Here is a 20,933-nt window from a genome sequence, read left to right as displayed (position 1 = left end):
GAAATTTCGATCAGCAGGACAAAACACAGTTCTACTTGCGAACGTTAAAGTTTCAGGAGCCGGCATAAACCTCACAGCTGCTTCCGAAGTCTACTTGTTGGAGCCGTGGTGGAACTCAGAACTGGAGGAACAGGCAATAGATCGTGTTCACCAATATGGACAGGAGAAGAATGTAATAATTGTTAGATTGATTGTTAAAGATAGCATTGAAGAAAGGATATTGATGATGCAGGAAAGGAAGAAACAGGCAATTGAAGCTTTCGGAATGCAGGGACCCAAGGAACGACGCGAGGTTAGCTTAGAGGACCTCTGTAGCCTCTTATCCTTGGAATAGCATTCCCATGTGCATGCCTGCACCCTGCACATGGTGTTCTCAAGGCGGTAGAAGAAGGCCAAATCTCAAATCTCTATAGCTTATAAGGTTCTCCTTTATTTGTAGACCTAAAAAAAGTGCAGCTTTTCAAGTGTTCTTGGAATTCTTGGAGGCTGATTTTTATACTTGTTTGCATGACAAGAAATAAAACCTTAATGGATCTATCCTTCACAACAAAAGATTACTAGCTTATTCTACTTTTCTAAGTTTCTTCTATAAGCATGTACAATTGTTATATTCTGCTTTTGGTTGTCATACGCGTGTAAGGATTCAAGTTTACATATAAATTTTTCATGTCTAAAATGCTAAGTTTATTGTTTGATTTTATTGCAATATAAATTTAATTTTATCTAAACTAAACAATTATGATCTCTAGTTAATCTATAGCTCATGTGTCCATAGAGGGGATATTTACCCTGTACTTCCTGTTTCGATATAGTAATTTACTTCAAAACTAACTCATAGATAAATTTATTTTATTTCTTCCATCAAATTCATTATATCACAAGGATTGTTGATGCTCATCACATGTTGTGGGACTTGGATAAATGTAATGGACACCAACGATTTAGATTGTAGTAGTATTGGTACCACTTTGTTCGGTGTTTTTCTTGCATAATTAATTTAAAATAAAATAAAAAATTCAAATTTCAAGGAAATTGACATGATCCAAATAAGGTTTGAATCAAATTTTGACATAAAATTTTATATTGTCCAATTTTATTTTGCCGAGCATAACTTTCAACTCGACAGTTGGACCGGACTGATATTTTTATAGGACCTAGTTTTTCTATATTAGGTTAAAATTACAGGTTAATTCCAGGAAGATATTATTTCACATGGTCAAAGTTACTGGATGAATTTTGTCAAATATATCTATGTGGATCTTCATCTATTGTTTGGATTATATCTAGAGCTATAATATGAATTATATTGAGATTTTAATTGTTTTGGAAAGAAGACATTCATACCTTTCCAATGATATATTGTAAACTTGTTGATTCATCCGGAAGAAAAAGAAAGATGTATTTGAAGTCAGAATTGGAATAAATCAAGAATGTACGAAAATTGCATAGACATTGTTTCCTTGTGCATTATGCATTCCAGTCAATACAATGATTCATTAATGCTCTTGGAAACACGTGTGACAGATATTGACTTACCTATTCTACAAGGATTTCATGTCAAATAAAGCGACTATTATTCATAGTTTGTAAGGACTTTATATTCATTATGAAATGCATGTGGTGGCAAGAAAGCTTGATATTCTTTTATTATTTATTTTTCTTATTTTATAGGACTTCCAAGCACATCAAAAAGGATAAGAGGTAAATTCAACAATTAAAAACAAAATTTCCAGGCTAATTTAGAGTATGAAGTTTCGGCAAAACTTCCAAGAAAAAGCAAAAGGAGGAGTTTTGACCATGCATGGGATTTCAAGCAAGAGAACTTTGTTTTATGATGTTTTTATTTATTTATTTTAATGTTGAATATTATTAACTTTGAACTTTGTTCTAAATTAGAATTGCATCAATCTTGCTCATCGATTTTTAGATCTTTATATCCATGAGGTTTGTATTATTTCACAACTGAGGATTATAATTCTAAGATCTCATTTCTTCAATCCTAGCTGATGGCTTTGATGTAAGAGCATATAATCGAGAAAATTGATGCTTTAAGGTGCCATTTACTAACCAATGATTAGTCCAAAAACAAATATCTTTCTCACTACCCATTATGAAATGAATGCTTTCTTTTAGAGATGAAGAAATTGATTCAAGATGATAAAGTAAATGTAAGACCTAAACTTTTGACCCAAACCTAAGTTCAAGTTAGTTCAAACCTAACCTAAGTTAACCTAGGTATATAAGGAAAAATTGCAAGAGAAATTGTTTTTTCTCTCTTCTAATTCTTGTGGTTGTTATGACCTCACATCAAATCAAGAATTTCAATTTTTGATCTTGAGCTTTTTGGTATAAGAAAGATGGAAGTAGAAAATGACTCCCTCTCATATTAATTTTGATTATAATTTATTTATAGAAGAAATAAAGAAGAGATTAGAATTTATAAAAATTTGAAGTTTATATTGTTTAGATTGATTCATGATTATTATGAGTTTAATGTTAAGTGATTGATTTGGGGTATGTTGTTAGAAATAAAAATTTGTTAATTGATTTGTTATGCGTTAAGAAATTTGTTTAAACTTTGTTGGGAAATCTGGATAGAATAATCTTGATGTTGAAGATGATGAATTTTTATTTTGGTCCTTGATTTATGAAAAATTATGGTTTAGTCCCTAAACTTTGGAAAATTATAATTTGACCTCTAAAATGTATTTTGGAATTCTGGGCAATATTATTATGAGGTTAAGGGTTTTGAATCTCAGTATGATAATTGATTTGTATATTTTTCAGTTTAGCCCCTCCATTTTGAAGATTTACAGTTTAGTCCCTAAACTTTGGAAAAATTACAATTTGATCCCTAGAACATAAATTGAGATTCTAGACATAATTGAAGATGGATCATGGGTGAAATTTCAGTATGGTAATGTATTTCTGAAATTTATAGTTTAGTCATCCAATTCTAGTAAAATTATGTTTGGTCCTTGATTTTTAAAAATTATCGTGTCAATCCCTAAACTTAGTATATTCTGTATATTCATTGAAAGTACTTCTAATGATCTGAATAGGATTTTTCATATCTTTTATCTAAAATTCCTTTACTTTAATATTTTTTTTCGGATGAGTTGGATAATATTTAATATGTATGTAATATAAGTCAATATGTATATTGATTATATAATGAGTACGACTAGCTAATTTCTTGAATATTTATATTTGTTGCCTTATTTTTTGAGTACTTATCTATTCTTAAATTTATACTCGCATTCTGTTGAGCTAAATTATATTCGATATGATATACATTGTTTTGATAATTATGTGAATATCTGTTATACCTTGGTATAGGACTTGTCAGTAAGTCTATACTAACGGGAAGTAATTGGTCTATGTGCACATAGTGTTGTATACCTAGTTGATGAAAAAGACACTTGCCTGTAGCGACTGATCCTCCCACATTGGTCACGTTTGAGTGTCATCTAGTTACATTTAGGTGTCATCTGATCTTTGACATGTATTCCACTACTTTATGATAATATATTTAGTATGTATATGTATACCAAGATAAATCGATTTGCAAAATATTCATATCTAAAATGTATATTAAATATTATTCTCTCAATGAGTTGGATGAACTTATACCTTATTTTTAATATTATTTTATGTTCTTAGTTTTTGTTAGCAACTAAACTTTGTTGAGTGTTCCTACTTCTTCAATTTTTATCGGTATGCCTTGCTTGTTTCACAATACTTTCCTTTTAGTTTTGATTTAATGTTTTAGAAGCTCCACTATTATTCTATTTTAATTAAGTTTGGATTTTGACAAATATAATTATTATTATTGATTATTGTTTTTTGTTTTAATTACCGATAAGAAGTTTTGAAACTATTATTTAATTTTATTAGTTTTGAATAATATAATATTTTAAAAGATTATAAAATATTGCTGCATATTTTTAAATAATTTATTCTTTTGATATGTTCATTTTGAGATTTAACAAAGGTGTGGTATTCTTACAACACCACTCCTGCATTGTCGATCAATCATAGACCTGAGATTCAGGTCATGACAAGAAACCCCTTAGGTCGTTAAATAAAGCAAGCTTTAGCTAATAAAAAAAAGATGTTAGGGGGTATCGATGATACTGCTATTGCCAACAAAAATCTGGGTAAAATAGGAAAAGGAAAATGCCTGACTTATAATATAATTGATTTTAAAGTTATTATTTCCATTTTTCTATAATGAATTCTTTCAATGTATAAAATAATAATAATTCCAAGAGTTTTTGCTTCCTACCCATCATTTTTTCTTTTATAAGCAATTTGTCTTGAAGTAAAGTTTAATGATGGTAAAACTATTATATCTCATATATAGGGAATTGACTGCTTGTATAATATAATAATAATAATAATAAATAAATAAATAAATAAATAAAAACAACAACTACAGATTTCTATCCTATCTATTATCAAATCCTACACTATCCTATCCTTTATTAACCGTCGCTAACTAATTAACCAAATATATATAACAGCTCTAACCAGCTACCTTCAATTCTCAAAACACACAACAACAAAAAAAAAAAAATCTCTCTCTCATTTGCAGTCGAAAGAAACAAGAAAAAGGCAGGATCTTTCTTTGATTTTCTCTAATGGAAGAAGAAGAAGAAGAATTTCAACAAGGTCACCAAAGCCCAGTACTTTCATTAATTACTTCTGATGATGGTCAGGATTCTTCACAAGAAGAATATCTAGAAGGTCTAGAAGATCCCATACCAAGACTACTTGCCATGAGTCTTGATGCCTGGAAAGATCCATCTACTTTTCAAGATTGGCTATCTTTTGGTTCACAACCAGACCTGACTGAAACCACCCTTGTTGGTTCTTTTACCACCACTATTGTAGGCCACAGTGGTGCAAAATTCAATGAGCATGAATTGCTTGAATTTGTCCGTTATCAACAATGCCCTTCTGATAAAAATGCTATAAAGGTTTTAAATTCTAGTTCTAGAGAAGTAGGCTACCTTTGTACTTCAGTTGCTATGGTTTTATCTCCTTTAGTTGATATTCTAAAAATTAATCTTGAAGGTGAGGTGATTTGCTCAAGATTTAAATATGATAAGTCTATTCCTTGTGTAGTTACGATTTTTGCAGAGTCAGCGGCTGCACAGAATGCTAAAGATTGGATTTTACAACACGGGTTGCGTTTATGTGATCAACCTGGTACAAGTCTCAGGTCATATGAGGGTATGGGGGTTCAAGAAAAGGGTAGGATAGAGAAATTGGGGAGTTTGGAACCACCAAACAATGTGATTAAAGCTAAACTTCTTGATCATCAAAAGGAGGGCCTATGGTGGTTGGTGAATAAAGAGAAGTCTGATGAGTTGCCCCCTTTTTGGGAGGTGAAAGATGGGTCGTATCTGAATGTTTTGACAAGGCATCAAACGGATAGGAGACCAGAGCCTTTGCATGGTGGGATTTTTTCTGATCATTATGGATCAGGAAAGACTCTGACTTTGCTTTCTTTAATTGCTTTTGATAAGGTTGGCAATGTTACTGAAGGAACAGGAGAGGAGGACAGGGTAGTGCATGTTTCTAGCGGGAAGAAGAGGAAGGGGGGTGGCATGGTGAGTGAAAAGGGTACTGGAGAACAAAACATGCATACCTTTTTGGATAGAAATATAAAAGAAAATTCTGTGCGCATGGCTGATGAGTCTTCTACCGCTTTGGTTGCTAAGCAAACACTAGTTGTGTGCCCTTCTGCTGTGTGTTCAACATGGGAAAACCAACTGCAGGAGCACACTCAAAAAGGATCACTCAAGCTATACAAGTATTATGGGGACAGTAGGACGAAGGATGTTGAGGAGCTTAAGAAATATGATATAGTGTTGACCACATATAGTACCTTGGTTGCTGAAGGCTGTGAACCCACACGGTGCCCTTTGATGAAGATCGAGTGGTGGCGAGTCATTTTGGATGAGGCTCACGTGATTAAGAAAGCAAATGCAGAGCAGATTCGAGATTTTAGTAAATTGACCACTAGGAGGAGGTGGGCTGTTACAGGAGCACCCATCCAGAATGGATCTTTCGATTTATTTTCCCTGATGGTCTTTTTCCGGTTAGATCCACTCTCCACAGAATGCTACTGGCAACGACTGTTTCAGAAACCACTTGCTAATGGAGATGAGAAAGGGTTCTCCCGGCTGCAGGTAATATCATGCTGCTGATTATAATGAATTTCTGTACTGTGAAATGTTATGTCCACCTAAGGTATTGAAAATCGAATTGACAGGTGCAATCCGTAATATTTAGGATTACTGGTGCAGGATCTCTTGTCCCACTCCACTGAATGTTTTATGTTTTTGTGATTTTCATTTTAAAAATTCAGCAATTAATGACAACAATTTCTTTGCGGAGAATAAAAGACAAGGATTTAGTTGGATTGCCATCCAAAACTGTAGAGACGGTTTCCTTCGAACTTTCTGGAGAAGAACGTGTACTGTATGATCAGATGGAAGCAGATTGCAAGGATGTTATTGGATGTTTTATTACCGCTGATATTCTACACAGCCACTATGTATGTGTGCTTTTTTCAGTTATTCAGCTTCGCCAGTTATGTAATGACTCGGCCTTGTGCTCTATGGATCTCAGATCATTGCTCCCTTCTGACAATATTGGAGGTATTGGAGAGTTCTGCCTGTTCATATTTTTGTTCAATTTGGTTTTTGCAATTTCAATTGCTTAGAGCACCAGAAACTCTTGCGATATCATTTCGAAGATAGTTTTTTAGACAGCGCTATCACCAAAGAGCACTCTTACACACAAAACTTCTGCAGTTATTTCAAATTGTGGAAGTTCTTGCAACATTTTTTCCCTGACAGTATGATTATAGCGTGCTTACCATTTGAACTTGTTTCCAAGCAGATGCATCCAAACATCCGGAATTGCTTCGAAAGATGATCGATGGGCTTCAAGATGGTGAAGATATTGTCTGTTCGGTTTGCCTTGATCCACCAACTGATGCTACAATCACAATCTGTGAGCATATATTTTGCAAAAAATGCATTTGCCATCACCTGCAACACAAAGAAACCGAACAAACCTGCCCAAATTGTCGGCGTCCTCTTTCTCTGCCTGGCCTGTTCTCAGCCCCTCCAGAATCTTCCAATCCTGAAAACCCTAAAAAACTGTCAAGAACAACCCCTTCCAAAGTCTCAGCTCTCATAAAACTCTTGAAGGAATCTAGGGTTGTTAACTCAATCAGTAAATCAGTAGTTTTTTCACTGTTTGATAAGATGTTGGCATTAATGGAAGAGCCACTGAAAGATGCTGGCTTCGATACATTGCGGTTGGATGCATCAACAGATGAAATAAGGCAAGCTGAAATAATCAAGGAATTTGGATCATCAGGAGCAGACACGGTTCTGCTTGCGAGTCTCAAGACTTCAGGAACCGGCATAAACCTCACAGCAGCTTCCAAAGTGTACTTGTTGGAGCCATGGTGGAACTCAGCGGTTGAGGAACAGGCAATAAACCGTGTTCATCAATACGGACAGCTGGAGAATGTAAGAATTGTTAGATTGATTGCTCAAAATAGCATTGAAGAAAGGATATTGGAGATGCAGGAAAGGAAGAAAGCAGCGAATGAAGCTTTTGGAAGGAAACGGCCATATGAACAACACGAGGCTAGCATAGATGATCTCTGTCGCCTCTTCTTCTGGTGAGCATGCCTTGATCTTTGTTTCATGATTCTTCCAAGGACATATAGTAATCCCATCTGTAGTTTATAATGGACAGGTAGCAATCCATCTGTTTTTTCCTGCTTCCTTAATTTGAATCTCTATCAGTTAGCGCTAAAAAAGAAGAAGAAAAAATCATTTCCAATCCTTCTGCGAGAGGACATGCTACTTTTATGTGAATCTTGCTCTGATGAGTCCTTTTGGGCAAAATTTCATGATGTATGATAATGCTCACAGGCAATTTCTGAACTTGCTGCTTCAGCATGTGTTACATTAAGCCAAGATCAAACAGGGTTAATTTAAACAGTAATTTTATCAGTTAATTATTCGTATTAGAATTTCGATAATAATTAAACAAATAAATCTATATACCAATTCATTGTGTAAATTTATCTTTATAAAAGTTAATTCAACAATTTAAAATAAAATAAATAGAAAAAATATATCTCTTTAATCTAATCTGCATTTTTTTTTATTAATGTATTCCCTTTTTTTTTTAACTAAAACATGATTTGTTTTTATCCAGGCAGATTTTGACTGATTTTGATCTGGGGAGGTTGAGGTTTTCTTTTTAAATCTTCATAATAACTGCTAATGTGTTAAGCTTTGTGTGATGTGAGCTTTTGGAAAACCCTTGCCATGATTTAGACTTTAGATGAAAGTGATTTGAATCCATATCTAAAGCTGGTAATGTTTGCTGGCATTATTTCTGTAGGTATATGACAATAAATTGTTTATCCCAAATATTATTTTTTATTTAATATATTTATACGACAATTAAACTGATGAGAACTTTTTTGTATGAAATATTTTTTTAATTTACAGAGAAATCATGATAGGCATGTGGAACTAAAATAGAAAAGAAAGATCATTGATAACAAAGAGTGAAATTATATTTTTTTTTTCATCTAAAATAATAAAGGGTGAGATTGCTTTTTTTCTTAATTGAGGGGCAAAACATGCACTAAATAAAAAAATAATAATAACCCGAATGTTGTGACTTAACCCATTGAACCTGCAATTTAGGTTATGGACTCAACTGAGTTCAATATTTTTTTTTTTCATAATTTTCTAATTAAACTAGATATATATTAAAAAAAAAAAAAAAAAAAAACAAAGAAGAGCTTAGGCATGCAAATATATAACCCAACACCCTAGGCTTTTGAAAGGAATAGCCTAGACGCATGGGACATTCAAGCTCATACCCGATTTATTTTTTTTTTTCTCTCATTTAAAGGGGTAGATGAATTTTTTTTAGCAGACAACATGTCACCTGTTGTGGCAGATGATATGTTATTTGCCAACCCAAATTCTAGCCACAACTGTAGTGCTTGGAAAATCGAGCTTATGGATTCTTTACCAAAAAAACTCATTTTCAACCTTGTTCAACCTAAAAACATCATACAAACACTCTTAGAACATCTACAAACCAAATTTTCAACCTGATAAATCCAAAAGGCAGTCCAAGTCAAAAAAATCAAACCGAATAAAATTTTTCATTCTGAATGTATATCTGTCTTTTTTTAGAAAATATTGAGGTTCAAAGGAACCATTATAAAACCTCCTTCGTTAATTGGAACATGTTGACACCAATTTCAGCTATTTTGGTGGTTAGAATAAGTGTTAAGGGCGACTTTTTTTTTACACCGGAATCCGACAACTTCTCTTTCTCCTTAAACAAATCAGAGACTGGAAAATGAGAAAAATAAAATTTTGTACTAAAATTGAATTTACAACAACTAAATGGATCAATTACCTATTAGTTGAAAATAAAAAGGGACTAAAATGAAGTTTTCACATGAAATTCGAAGTTCCCACCTATTTTTCTTTTTCTTTTTTATCTTGTCTTTCAATTAATTTTTTTTAATTAAAAAAAAAAAGTAATTTGGTATAAATTTTGGTTTAAAATGATTTATTGTGCAAAAAAAATTTAAAAATCAAATTAATTTTTTTAAAAAATATATTTATTTCAATCTACATCGATGTGTGAGATATCATCCATTACACATTGAACAGTAAAAGTATCATGCTTAAAAACAAGAGTAGAAGGAAGCAAACTAAAAAGGATGTTCTCTCAACTAACTCCAACCTACTCTAAAATGAGTGAGCTCAAAACCCGTTCCAAATAAGCCCAATTCATTACACATTTTATGCCTTATCAACTGTGATTAAAAGGTGTTTGGAAACACGATTTGCACCGTGTTTTTAAAAATTTTGATTTTTTTGCTTAAAATAAAAAAATATATATTTTTTCATATTGTTTTGATGTGATGATGTTAAAAATAATTTTAAAAAAATAAAAAAATATATATTTTAATTAAAAAACATTTTAAACTCTCACCGATATCACAATTTCAAATAGACTCCATGAGTGACCTCCCCCGAGAAGAAGAAGAAGAAGAAGCAAACTGAAAAATACGTTCTCTCCCGCGCTTTTGCCCTACCATTCAATCAAATATAACGGCTCCACCTCCCTCACATTCTCTAAAAAAACAACAAGACCTCTCCCTCCCTCCCTCTCTGTATTCACAGACTAAAGAAGAAACAAGAAAAGACAGGATCTTTCTTACATTTTCTCTCATGGAAGAAGGTCAAAAGGAACCAGTTTCATTTCCTTCTGATGATAGTCAGAGTACTTCACAAGAAGAAATTCGAGAAGGTGAACAAAAAAATGAAAGCCTGAACATGATTCTTGATGCTTGGAAAGATTCGTTTACTTTTGAAGATCGGCGATATTCTTCTTCACAACAAAGCTTGCATGATACCATCTTTGTTTGTTCTATTACCACCAAAATTGTAGGCCTCGGAGCTATAGAATTCAATGACCACGAATTGCTTGAGTTGGTACGTTATCCACAAAGCCCTTATGATAAGTCAGCTATTAAGGTTTTTAATTCTAGTTCTGTGGAAGTGGGTTACCTTCATATTCCAGTTGCTAAGGTTTTATCTCCTTTAGTCGATCTTCAAAAAATTAATCTTGAAGGTGAGGTGACTAATTCAAGAAATCGATATGATAGTTCTATGCCTTGTCTAGTTAAAATCTTTTCGAAGTCAGATGATACACAGAACGTTCAAGATTGGATTTTGCAGAATAGTTTGTGTTTTTGTGATCAACCTGGTCCAAGTTTCAGGGCATACGAGGGCTTGGGGGTTCAAGAAAAGAATATGATAGAGAAATTGGGGACATTGGAGCCACCAAAGAATGTGATTAAAGCTAAACTTCTTGATCATCAAAAGGAGGGGCTGTGGTGGTTGGTGAGAAAAGAGAAGTCTGATGAGCTGCCCCCTTTTTGGGAGGTGAAAGATGGGTCGTATCTGAATCTTTTGACAATGCATCAAACGGATAGGAGACCGGACCCTTTGCATGGTGGGATTTTTGCTGATGATCATGGATTGGGAAAGACTCTCACTTTTCTTTCTTTGATTTCTTTTGATAAGGTTGGCACCCTTCCTGAAGCAACAGGTAAGAGGGATACGGTAATGTCTGTTTCTAGTGGGAAGAAGAGGGGTGGCCTAGTGAGGGGAAAGGGCACTGGAGGACAAAAAACACATACCCTTTTGGGTAACAATACGAAAGAAAGTTCTTTGGACATGGCTGATGACTCTTCTAGTGCTTTGGTTCCTAAGCAAACATTAATTGTGTGCCCTTCTGTAGTGTGTTCAACATGGGAAAGCCAACTACAGGAACACACTCATAAAGGATCCCTCAAGCTGTACAAGTATTATGGAAACAGCAGGACGAAGGATGTTGAGGAGCTTAAGAAATATGATATAGTGTTGACCACATATAGAACCTTGACTGCTGAGTGCTTTCGACGCATGCGGTGCCCTTTGATGAAGATCGAGTGGTGGCGAGTCATCTTGGACGAGGCTCATGTGATTAAGAATGCAAATGCCAGGCAAAGTCGGGCAGTCACTCAATTTACTGCTAGGAGGAGGTGGGCTGTTACAGGAACACATATCCAGAATGGATTGTTTGATTTATTTTCCCTGATGGCCTTTCTCCAGTTAGATCCACTCTCTATAAAACGCTACTGGCAAGGCCTGTTGCAGAGACCACTTGCTGATGGGGATGAGAATCTACTGCAGGTAATATCATGCTGCTGATTATATTCAATTCCTGCACTCTGAAATTTTGTGTGTATTGACAAAGGAATAGACAAATGCATTCTGCAATATTAGGATTACAGTATCCAGGATCTCTTGTAGTGCCACTCATCTGGATTCTTTTACATTTTTATGATTTTCTTATAAACATTAATTACAGGTTTTAATGGCAACCATTTCTCTGCGGCGAATAAAAGACAAGCTTTTAATTGGATTGCCATCTAAAACTGTAGAGACAGTTTCCTTACAACTTTCTGGAGAAGAACGTGAGCTGTATGATCGGATGGAATCAAGTTCCAAGGATTTTGTAGATTACTTTATTTTTGTTGATAGACTACGCAGCCGCTATTCATTTGTGCTTTTTTTAGTTTCACGACTTCGCAAGTTATGTGATGATTCGGCCCTGTGTTCTTTGGATCTCAGATCATTGCTCCCTTCTGACAATATTCTAGGTATTGCAGACTTCTTTTTGTTCATATTTTTCTTCATTTTGGTTTTAGGCGAAAGTCTTGTGATATCATTTGGAAGATAGTTTTTGTACAGTTATATCGCCAAAGAGTTTTACACAGAAAACCTTCTGCAGTTATTTCAAATTATGGAAGTTCTTGCTTAATTTCTTTCATAAGAGCTAGTATGTATGATCATAGAGCGCTTACCATTTGAAAACTTGATTCCAAGCAGATGCATCCAAACATCCAGAATTGCTTGGAAAGATGATCGATATGCCTCAAGATGGTGAAGATGTTGCATGTGCAATATGCGGTTGTCCACCAACTGATGCTGTAATCACGAAATGTTTGCATATTTTTTGCAAAAGATGCATTTGGTACTACCTCCCACGTAAAGAATTCGAGAAAGGCTGCCCAAGTTGTGGTGATCCTATTTCTAAGTCTGGCCTGTTCTCAGCCCCTCGAGAATCTTCCAATCCTGAAAACACTAAAAAAACATCAAGAACAACTCCTTCCAAGGTCTCAGCTCTCATAGAACTCTTGAAGGAATCTAGTGCTGTGAACTCAAGCAGTAAATCAGTAGTTTTTTCACTGTTCGATAAGATGTTGGTATTACTGGAAGAGCCACTGAAAGATTCCGGCTTCAATACGTTGCGGTTGGATGCATCAACGGATGAAAGAGGACAAGCCGAAATAATCAAGGGATTTGGATCTGCAGGACCAGACACGGTTCTGCTTGCCAGTCTCAGGACTTCAGTATTCGGTATAAACCTCACAGCTGCTTCCAAAGTCTACCTGTTGGAGCCATGGTGGAACTCAGCTGATGAGGAACAGGCAATAAACTGTGTTCACCGATATGGACAGAAGGAGAATGTAAGAGTTGTTAGATTAATTGCTCAAAATAGCATTGAAGAAAGGATATTGGAGATGCAGGAAAGGAAGAAACTGGCAAGTGAAGCTTTCAGAAGGCAAGGACAGAAGGAACGACGTGAGGTTAGCATAGATGATCTCTGTAGCCTCTTTTCCTTCTGGACCTGATCAAACAAGGACCAGAACAAACTTCAGTCTAGCTTGAATGGATATCATCTCCTACCCGAACTAGATGCAACGTAAGATCACCTGCTAGAACAAATCTGAATGTGTCAAATTAATTAGTTGGAGTTAGTTTGTTCCTTGCAATATGTGCACGGTTTGTAGCTTAATTCGTTAGCGTATGGAAACATGATTCAACCCGTGTTTTTAAAAATTTAATTTTTATTTTTTTGCTAAAAATTAATTATTTTTTTAAGTTTTAAGATCGTTTTGATATATTAATCTTAAAAATAATTTTTAAAAAATACATTTAAAATACAACCGCATTTCTAAACAAGTTCATCAGTATTCAAATGCGAATAGAAATATTGACAGAAAGAAAATCTCTGATGACATATTTTCCGACCGACTATGTGTTTCTATTGGCATATCTATCGGCAATTAAAATATTAATGAAATATTTGCCTAAACACTAACAAAATATTGTCAGCATTTTTTAATTTTAGTGATATTAAACCTAATTATTCTAAAAAGAATCTATTTATGTCTTTATGTTTATGGATTCAACACTATTACCAAAACTATTTGGGAATGGAAACAGAAAGGGGTGGAACATTTTATATTAATCAAATTCGTTCCTAGTAACTTTAATTATTCTACATCAATAAAATTTAATTTAATTTTGTCAAATATAGCATCAACCAAGAATCTGATTTGTTTCTCAACACTGTTAGTAGCTAATACCAAGCTAATCAAAACAAATAACAAAAACAAAATTAAATTAATCTAATGTAAAAAAAATAAAATTAAAAATAAAAATTAAGGATTAAAATAAAAAATAATTAAGGAAATAATCATGACTTAGGCCCAACAAGCTAGTTTCGTTTAGATATATGATAAGAAAAAAATCAATTACAATAAATATATCAAATTAAAGTGAATAAGAGATCATTATAATCTAAAAAAAAAAACTTGCCAAAAAAAATTATAAAGCTCAATTTCTAAATAACTCAATACTAAAAGACAAAATTAAAAGGGGGGATTGACCTAAAAAAAGGACCTAATTAAACCCGAGTTATTAGTATGCTAAAACTGCAATCCAAATCGTGAGGCTGACATAACCCTTATAGAAAACTAATAAAAAAAATAATGATGCTCAATTTCTAACAATTCAAGCATAATCAATTAACAAAAAGGACCCCAACAACAATAAAACACCAGTAAACTCGTTAAGTTTGCAAACCCCGTGAGCCAAAATCAATTACCAAAAAGGACTCTAAAAAAATAAAGCTCTAGCAAAACTTGATAAGTTTGTCAAATCTTGTGAGTTAGATCATGCAAACAGAATAATCTAATAGAAGATAAAATGAGAAGCATTATGAAGCTCAATTTTCAAATCAATCAAATATGAAAAGGACAAAACTAAAAAAAATATATTCAATTTTAAAAAATAAACCAAAAAAAAAACTTGGTTTTATTTAAACTAACCCGTTAAAATCGCGACCTAGATCATGAGATCAGGAAAAACCCATAGAAAAAAAAGTGAAGAAAAATCACAAATCCTAATTTCCAACAAATTTAATATTAAATGATAAAATTAAAAAATTAGTATAAGAAAATATCTAAAAAAAATATATGACAGCTCGAGATAACTTTTCAAATTCATGACCCAGGTCATGAGATCACGATCCTCCTATCATATTAAATCATGAAACCTAATTTTTAATCAAATTAAAAAAAAAACTTATTTAAAAAAAAAACCTAAAGCAAAAAACAATAATAAAAAAAAAAATTAAAACCAAACTTGATAGAAAACAAAATGATATGGTACCTTTCAGTTTTGACTACACCATTAGAAATTACAATGAAAAGAGAGTCAAAAGACAGGAGAAGGAAAAAATGCTAACAAAGTGTCATTGTCGCTATCTCCTCCGCTAACAAACATCAATTCACATGAAAGCTTGGGTTGCGTCGCTTCCAACGCCACTAGGGGATTCAATGTTCGGTCAAGTTTTCATGTACATTGACTTTAGTTTATCACTTTTTTTAATTTTAAGTTCTTCAATAAAGACTTAATTGTTTTATATAAATAAAATTTTATTTTATTTTTTCAAACCAGACAATAAAAGCTTAATTGTTTATTTTATTTTCCTTTGTTATTGCAAAATACTCATATTTAAGTAACAAAAACAAATTATTAAGTCAAATTTCAAATAAAAAACAATGTAAAATAATAAAATTAAAAAACAAATTGAGCGATAAAAAAAATTGAAATTTTGGTTAACCTTCAAATTCTATTTTTAATCACCTCTATTCGTTTTTTTCTTATATATGTATAATTTTTACTGCACAAGAAAAGAAAATAATATGAATAAAAAAAATAGACAAGGGAGAGCCCAGACGCTGACCCAAAAGGCCCAGCCCATTACACATCCCAACTGTCTTTAACTAACTCTATCCCAGCCCGCGCTTTTGCGCTTCTATTCTATCACATATAACGGCTCTACCTCCTCCCCTCACATTCTCTACACACAAAACCTCTCTCTCTCTCTCTCTGGCTTTCTCTCTCCCTCTGTTCACGGACTAAAGAAAGATAAAAGAAAGGAGTGAATCTTTCTTTCATTTTCTCTAATGGAAGCAGAATTAAAGGAAGGACAAGAAGACGCACTGGGCCTTTACATGAATCTTGATGCTCGTCCAGATTCTTCTTCGTTTGAAGATTGGAAATATTCTTCTTCACAACAAATCCGGTATGAAACCAGCCATGTTTGTTCTTTTATAACCCATATTGTGGGCCTCAGAAGCCACCCTGCTATGGTATTCAGTGACCATGAATTGGTTACACTTGTACGTTATCCACAATGCCCTCGTGATAAGTATGCTATAAAGGTTTTCAATTCTACTTCTATGGAAGTGGGTTACCTTCATGATGAAGCTTCGGCTGCTTTATCCCCTTTAATTGATGCTCAAATGATTAATCTTGAAGGTGAGGTGACTCATTCAAGAACTGGAGATGTTGAGTACTCTGTTCCTTGTCTAGTTAGAGTCTTTTCAAAGTCAACTGATCTAGAGAATGTTACACAATCGATTTTTGGAACTGCTTTGTGCTTAACTGGTGAGCCTCGTACAAATCCCGAGACAAATGAGGGTAAGAGGGATAAAGAAAAGGGTAGGATAGAGAAATTGGGGACTTTAGAGCCACCAAAGGAGGTGATTAAAGCTAAACTTTTTGATCATCAAAAGGAGGGTTTGTGGTGGTTGGTGAATAAAGAGAACTCTGATGAGTTGCCCCCTTTTTGGGAGATGAAAGATGGGTTGTATGTGAACGTTTTAACAAGGCATCAAACGAATACGAAACCGGAGACTTTGCATGGCGGGATTTTTGCTGATGATTATGGAACCGGCAAAACTCTAACTTTGCTGTCTTTGATTGCTTTTGATAAGGTTGGCAATGTCCCTGAAGGAACAGGTGAGGAGGATGAGGGAGTGTCTGTTTGTAGTGGTAAGAAGAGAGGAAGGGTGAGTGAAATGGGTGCTGGAGAACCAAAAACACATACCCTTTTGGATAGCAATATAAAAGAAAGTTATGGGGGCATGGCTGATAAGTCTTCTAGTGCTTCGGTGTCTAAGCAAACATTAATTGTGTGCCCGTCTTCTGTGTGTTCAACATGGAAAAACCAACTACTGGAGCACACGGAAAAAGGATCGCTCAAGCTACACAAGTATTATGGGAATAGCAAGATTAAGGATGTTGAGGAGCTTAAGAAATACGATATAGTGTTGACCACGTATGGTGCCTTCGCTAATGAGTCCTTTCAAAGGTGCCCTTTGTTGAAGATCGAGTGGTGGCGAGTCATTTTGGATGAGGCTGATGTGATTAAGAATGCAGATGCCAAGAAAAGTTTGGCAGTCTCTAGATTGACCGCTAGGAGGAGGTGGGCTGTTACAGGAGCACCCATCCAGAATGGATCGTTTGATTTATTTGCCTTGATTGCATTTTTGCGATTAGATCCACTCTCTAACAAAAGCTACTGGCAAAGCCTGTTGGAGAGGCCACTTGCTAAGAAGGACGGGAATGGATTCTCGCGACTGCAGGTAATATCATACTGATAAATATTTGCCTTGATTACTGTTTTTGTTTACTAGTTATGTTGGTTTTAAGTCACAACTTGTAATGCAACTTCATAGAATTTCAGGATTTAATGGCGGCCATTTCTTTGCGGAGAACGAAAGACAGGGTTTTAGTTGGCCAATTACGATCAAAAACTGTAGAGACAGTTCGCTTTAAAATTTATGGAGACGAACGTGAACGGTATGATCAGATGGAAGCAGAATCCAAGAAAGTTGTCCGCGAACTCATTGCTACTGGTAGACTAAACAGAAGCTATGCATCTATACGCGGTGCAGTCATACGACTTCGCCAGATGTGTAATGATACAACCCCGTTCTCGTCGTATCTCAAATCATTGCTACCTTCTGACGATATCGGAGGTGTTGAAGAGTTCTACTTGTTAATATTCTCTTCAATTTGGTCTTGAATTTTTAATCGCTTAGAGTATATGAAAATTCTTCTGATGTTATTTGGAAGATAAATTTTTGGATAGTGCATTTGTACATAGAAAACTTCTACAATTATTTCAAGTTATGGAAGTTCTTGCAACATTTCTTTCCTAGCAGTGTGATTATAATGCGCTTACCATCTCAACTTGATTGTAAGCAGATGCATCAGAATACCCAGAATTGCTCCGAAAGTTGATCGATGTGCTTCGCGAAGATGAAGATTTTGACTGTGCAATTTGTTATTGTCCACCAACTGATGCTGTGATCACAATATGTAAACATGTATTTTGCAAAAGATGCATTGGGACTTGCCTGCAGAGAACAAGAAGCAGCTGCCCAATTTGTCGTGGTCGTCTTTCTATGTCTGACCTGTTCTCAGCTCCTCCTGAATCTTCCGATCCTAAAGATCCTAGAAAATCTACTGCAATAATTCCCACCAAAGTCTCAACTCTCATAAAACTCCTGAAGGAATCTGGGGAGGGGAGACCAAACAGTAAATCAGTGGTTTTTACAATATTCCAGAAGATGTTGGTACTACTTGAAGCGCCACTGAAAGACGCTGGCTTCAATGTATTGCGGTTGGATGCATTAACAGATGCTAGAAGGAGAGTTGGAATAATCAAGAAATTTCAATCAGCTGGACAAAACACAGTTCTAATTGCGAACGTTAAAGTTTCAGGAGCCGGTATAAACCTCACAGCTGCTTCCGAAATCTACTTGTTGGAGCCGTGGTGGAACTCAGAACTGGAGGAACAGGCAATAGACCGTGTTCACCAATATGGACAGGAGAAGAATGTAATAATTGTTAGATTGATTGTTAAAGATAGCATTGAAGAAAGGATATTGATGATGCAGGAAAGGAAGAAACAGGCAATTGAAGCTTTCGGAATGCAGGGACCCAAGGAACGACGCGAGGTTAGCTTAGAAGACCTCTGTAGCCTCTTATCCTTGGAATAACATTCCCATGTGCATGCCTGCACCATGCACCTGGTCACACTTGATATTAAGTTCTCAAGGCGGTAGAAGAGGACCAACTTTAATGGTTTTAAGGGTTTGTTTGGGGTGTAAATACAACTTAATGTGCATATAGCGCACAGGAACAGTGCATACTTCCTTGCTAGAGTGTCAAATATTTGGATCCATCAACAGTTTTTGAAACGGTTTTAGTTTTTTTCTTCTTTTCTTAATCATCAAAGGTATGGTAATGGTTTCAGACCTTTTCTCTCCTTGCAGAGCTTCTTTATCACTATTAGTTGAATTCTCTCCTGGTAGAGCCAAAAAGAGAATTTCCCTCTACAAGGTTTCCCTCATGTGTGACAATTACAAACCTCACGTACATGGTACATGTTACTTACCATAACAAGTAAAAGAATCAGGTTAATGACTAATGCGAAGGCTCTAATAAGTCTAAAAGATATATATAACACAAGTGGTTAAAGCAAGGAAATTCGAGATTCTGACTTTGAATTCTGAGGGGCTAGATGAGTGTGGACACAATTTTTTGAGGGTGCAAATAGAACTATGTTTGAGGTCATCAACAATGCCATCACTGTGGCAGCAAAAGGTCACCCTGAAGGGTTCAAACTCAAAAGGGATGAAATTGTGCAAACAGTTTACTCATCCTTATTTTCCCTTTATTGCAGACATGATCACAATTAGCTAACCCAGCCTGACAAGGCAAAACGAGAGATCTTTAAAGATGAACCTCAAAATGGAGGTGTCAAAAGTAATTCGAATGGAAATGCGGTTGATGATTTGGCAGAAAATGGTTGTGGGGAGACTCTGTGTGACAGCATCAGAGATGATACAGATATGAAGACTGTCCAAGAAAGAAAATATAGCAATAGCGAAGCAGAGGCCATTGTTGAAAAGACTGGCGAAGAATAGGAGGTCTTCATGGAGGTTTTAAGAATTAATTGTTTGCCATTGTCTTGAAGAGGTTAGTCCTATTGTTTCTCCCAGACTAATTCAACTTTAGGATCTATTAGCCTAAAAACTGTTTAGGGTTTACTGATAGCTGCTGTAATGTGTAAGCATTTAACACTATAGACACTTGATGTTTCGTTCAACATGTTTGAAATCTTTCGCAGCGCAATCATTCATCGCATACAAATTGAGCATTTAAGTCATAATTATGAAACATTTGTTATGCTTTACATGGTATAAATTACATGGGGTATGTTTGCAGGCATTTCCATTCTCAATAATCTTCATAAAGTACTTCAAAAACGTCATTAATGCAGATTTCCTCTTACAAGCATGCCATTCAAGGAAGACAAGCACCATGTGATGAGGCAAGGATATGTTCCAACGTCAGCCAAGTCCGTCAGTACTAAGCATTCTAATCTTGAAACCTGATAATGTTACAGTTTATATTCATTAATAAGATCTCAAGAGGTTTACAGATTTTAGTCCCTATTTAACTCATTGTATTTATTCTACTAGAAAGACAGACATACGGATGATGCTGCAGTCAAGCGAGAGTCGAAACCAGAAAGAACAAACTTCCTGAAGGATTTCAACAAGTCAAAATGTTTGCATTGTCTTTCTTGTCCATTCCAACGAGCCTTCTTTTTTCTTGTTCTGTTAGTAAAAGTAGGGATTTCTTTCTATTTTATTGGAACAGGGAAAGAAGCAACGTTTACAAGGACCTGTTACTCACAAATGCCAGTTACTCGAACAATGAACATGACAGCATAAGACCACAAGGGCAGGGTTTGAACAAAATGATCAAGAATGAGCCTGATGTTTTCAGAAACAATTAAGGACAAGATCACAATGCCTAGGAGTGTGTTCATGACTAGCCTTCTTCATTATCCTAATGCTATAAGCCTGCAATACGTTGCTGGATTTTGACTCTGCCTGGAAGTCTGAGTAAATTAGCGAGTGAGGTTTTAATTAAAGTTCTGCGAAGTCTTAATAAGGTTGACCTTGGATTGTGTTGGTTCAAAGAAAGAAAAGAAGGAAAAACTTTATATTTTTTAGTAGAGTTATAAGACCCGATTTGATCTAACTCGAGACCTGGGTTGTGAGTCAAGTAATTAATCTAGATCAA

At 34.8% G+C, this 20,933-nt stretch overlaps 4 protein-coding genes across 4 annotated transcripts; all 4 read left to right on the top strand.

Annotated features, from left to right (window-relative positions):
* The first annotated feature begins 6,385 nt into the window (after positions 1 to 6,385).
* LOC118033319 (putative SWI/SNF-related matrix-associated actin-dependent regulator of chromatin subfamily A member 3-like 1) lies at positions 6,386 to 7,855 on the top strand. Its single transcript, XM_035038255.2, has 2 exons — positions 6,386 to 6,671; positions 6,916 to 7,855. The coding sequence occupies exons 1-2, from the start codon at positions 6,386 to 6,388 to the stop codon at positions 7,713 to 7,715; spliced, it is 1,086 nt and encodes a 361-aa protein (XP_034894146.1). The 3' UTR covers positions 7,716 to 7,855.
* Positions 7,856 to 10,310: 2,455 nt separating this feature from the next.
* Positions 10,311 to 11,837, top strand: LOC140954723 (putative SWI/SNF-related matrix-associated actin-dependent regulator of chromatin subfamily A member 3-like 1). Its single transcript, XM_073405398.1, has one exon. The coding sequence runs from the start codon at positions 10,311 to 10,313 to the stop codon at positions 11,835 to 11,837; it is 1,527 nt and encodes a 508-aa protein (XP_073261499.1).
* A 166-nt stretch (positions 11,838 to 12,003) lies between these two features.
* LOC118033321 (putative SWI/SNF-related matrix-associated actin-dependent regulator of chromatin subfamily A member 3-like 1) lies at positions 12,004 to 13,324 on the top strand. The gene is made up of 2 exons (XM_035038256.2): positions 12,004 to 12,289; positions 12,519 to 13,324. Exons 1-2 carry the CDS (start codon positions 12,004 to 12,006, stop codon positions 13,322 to 13,324), a joined length of 1,092 nt encoding a protein of 363 aa, XP_034894147.2.
* Positions 13,325 to 15,833: 2,509 nt separating this feature from the next.
* On the top strand, positions 15,834 to 19,020 carry LOC118033290 (putative SWI/SNF-related matrix-associated actin-dependent regulator of chromatin subfamily A member 3-like 1). Its single transcript, XM_035038221.2, has 3 exons — positions 15,834 to 17,413; positions 17,515 to 17,809; positions 18,039 to 19,020. Exons 1-3 carry the CDS (start codon positions 15,950 to 15,952, stop codon positions 18,833 to 18,835), a joined length of 2,556 nt encoding a protein of 851 aa, XP_034894112.1. The 5' UTR covers positions 15,834 to 15,949; the 3' UTR covers positions 18,836 to 19,020.
* The last annotated feature ends 1,913 nt before the right edge of the window (positions 19,021 to 20,933 follow it).

The sequence above is a fragment of the Populus alba genome, chromosome 16 (assembly GCF_005239225.2).
Source record: "Populus alba chromosome 16, ASM523922v2, whole genome shotgun sequence".
Classification (NCBI taxonomy): Eukaryota; Viridiplantae; Streptophyta; class Magnoliopsida; order Malpighiales; family Salicaceae; genus Populus; species Populus alba.
The sequence above is the reverse complement of the archived record's forward strand: the minus strand, read 5'-3'. Positions and strand labels throughout refer to the sequence as shown.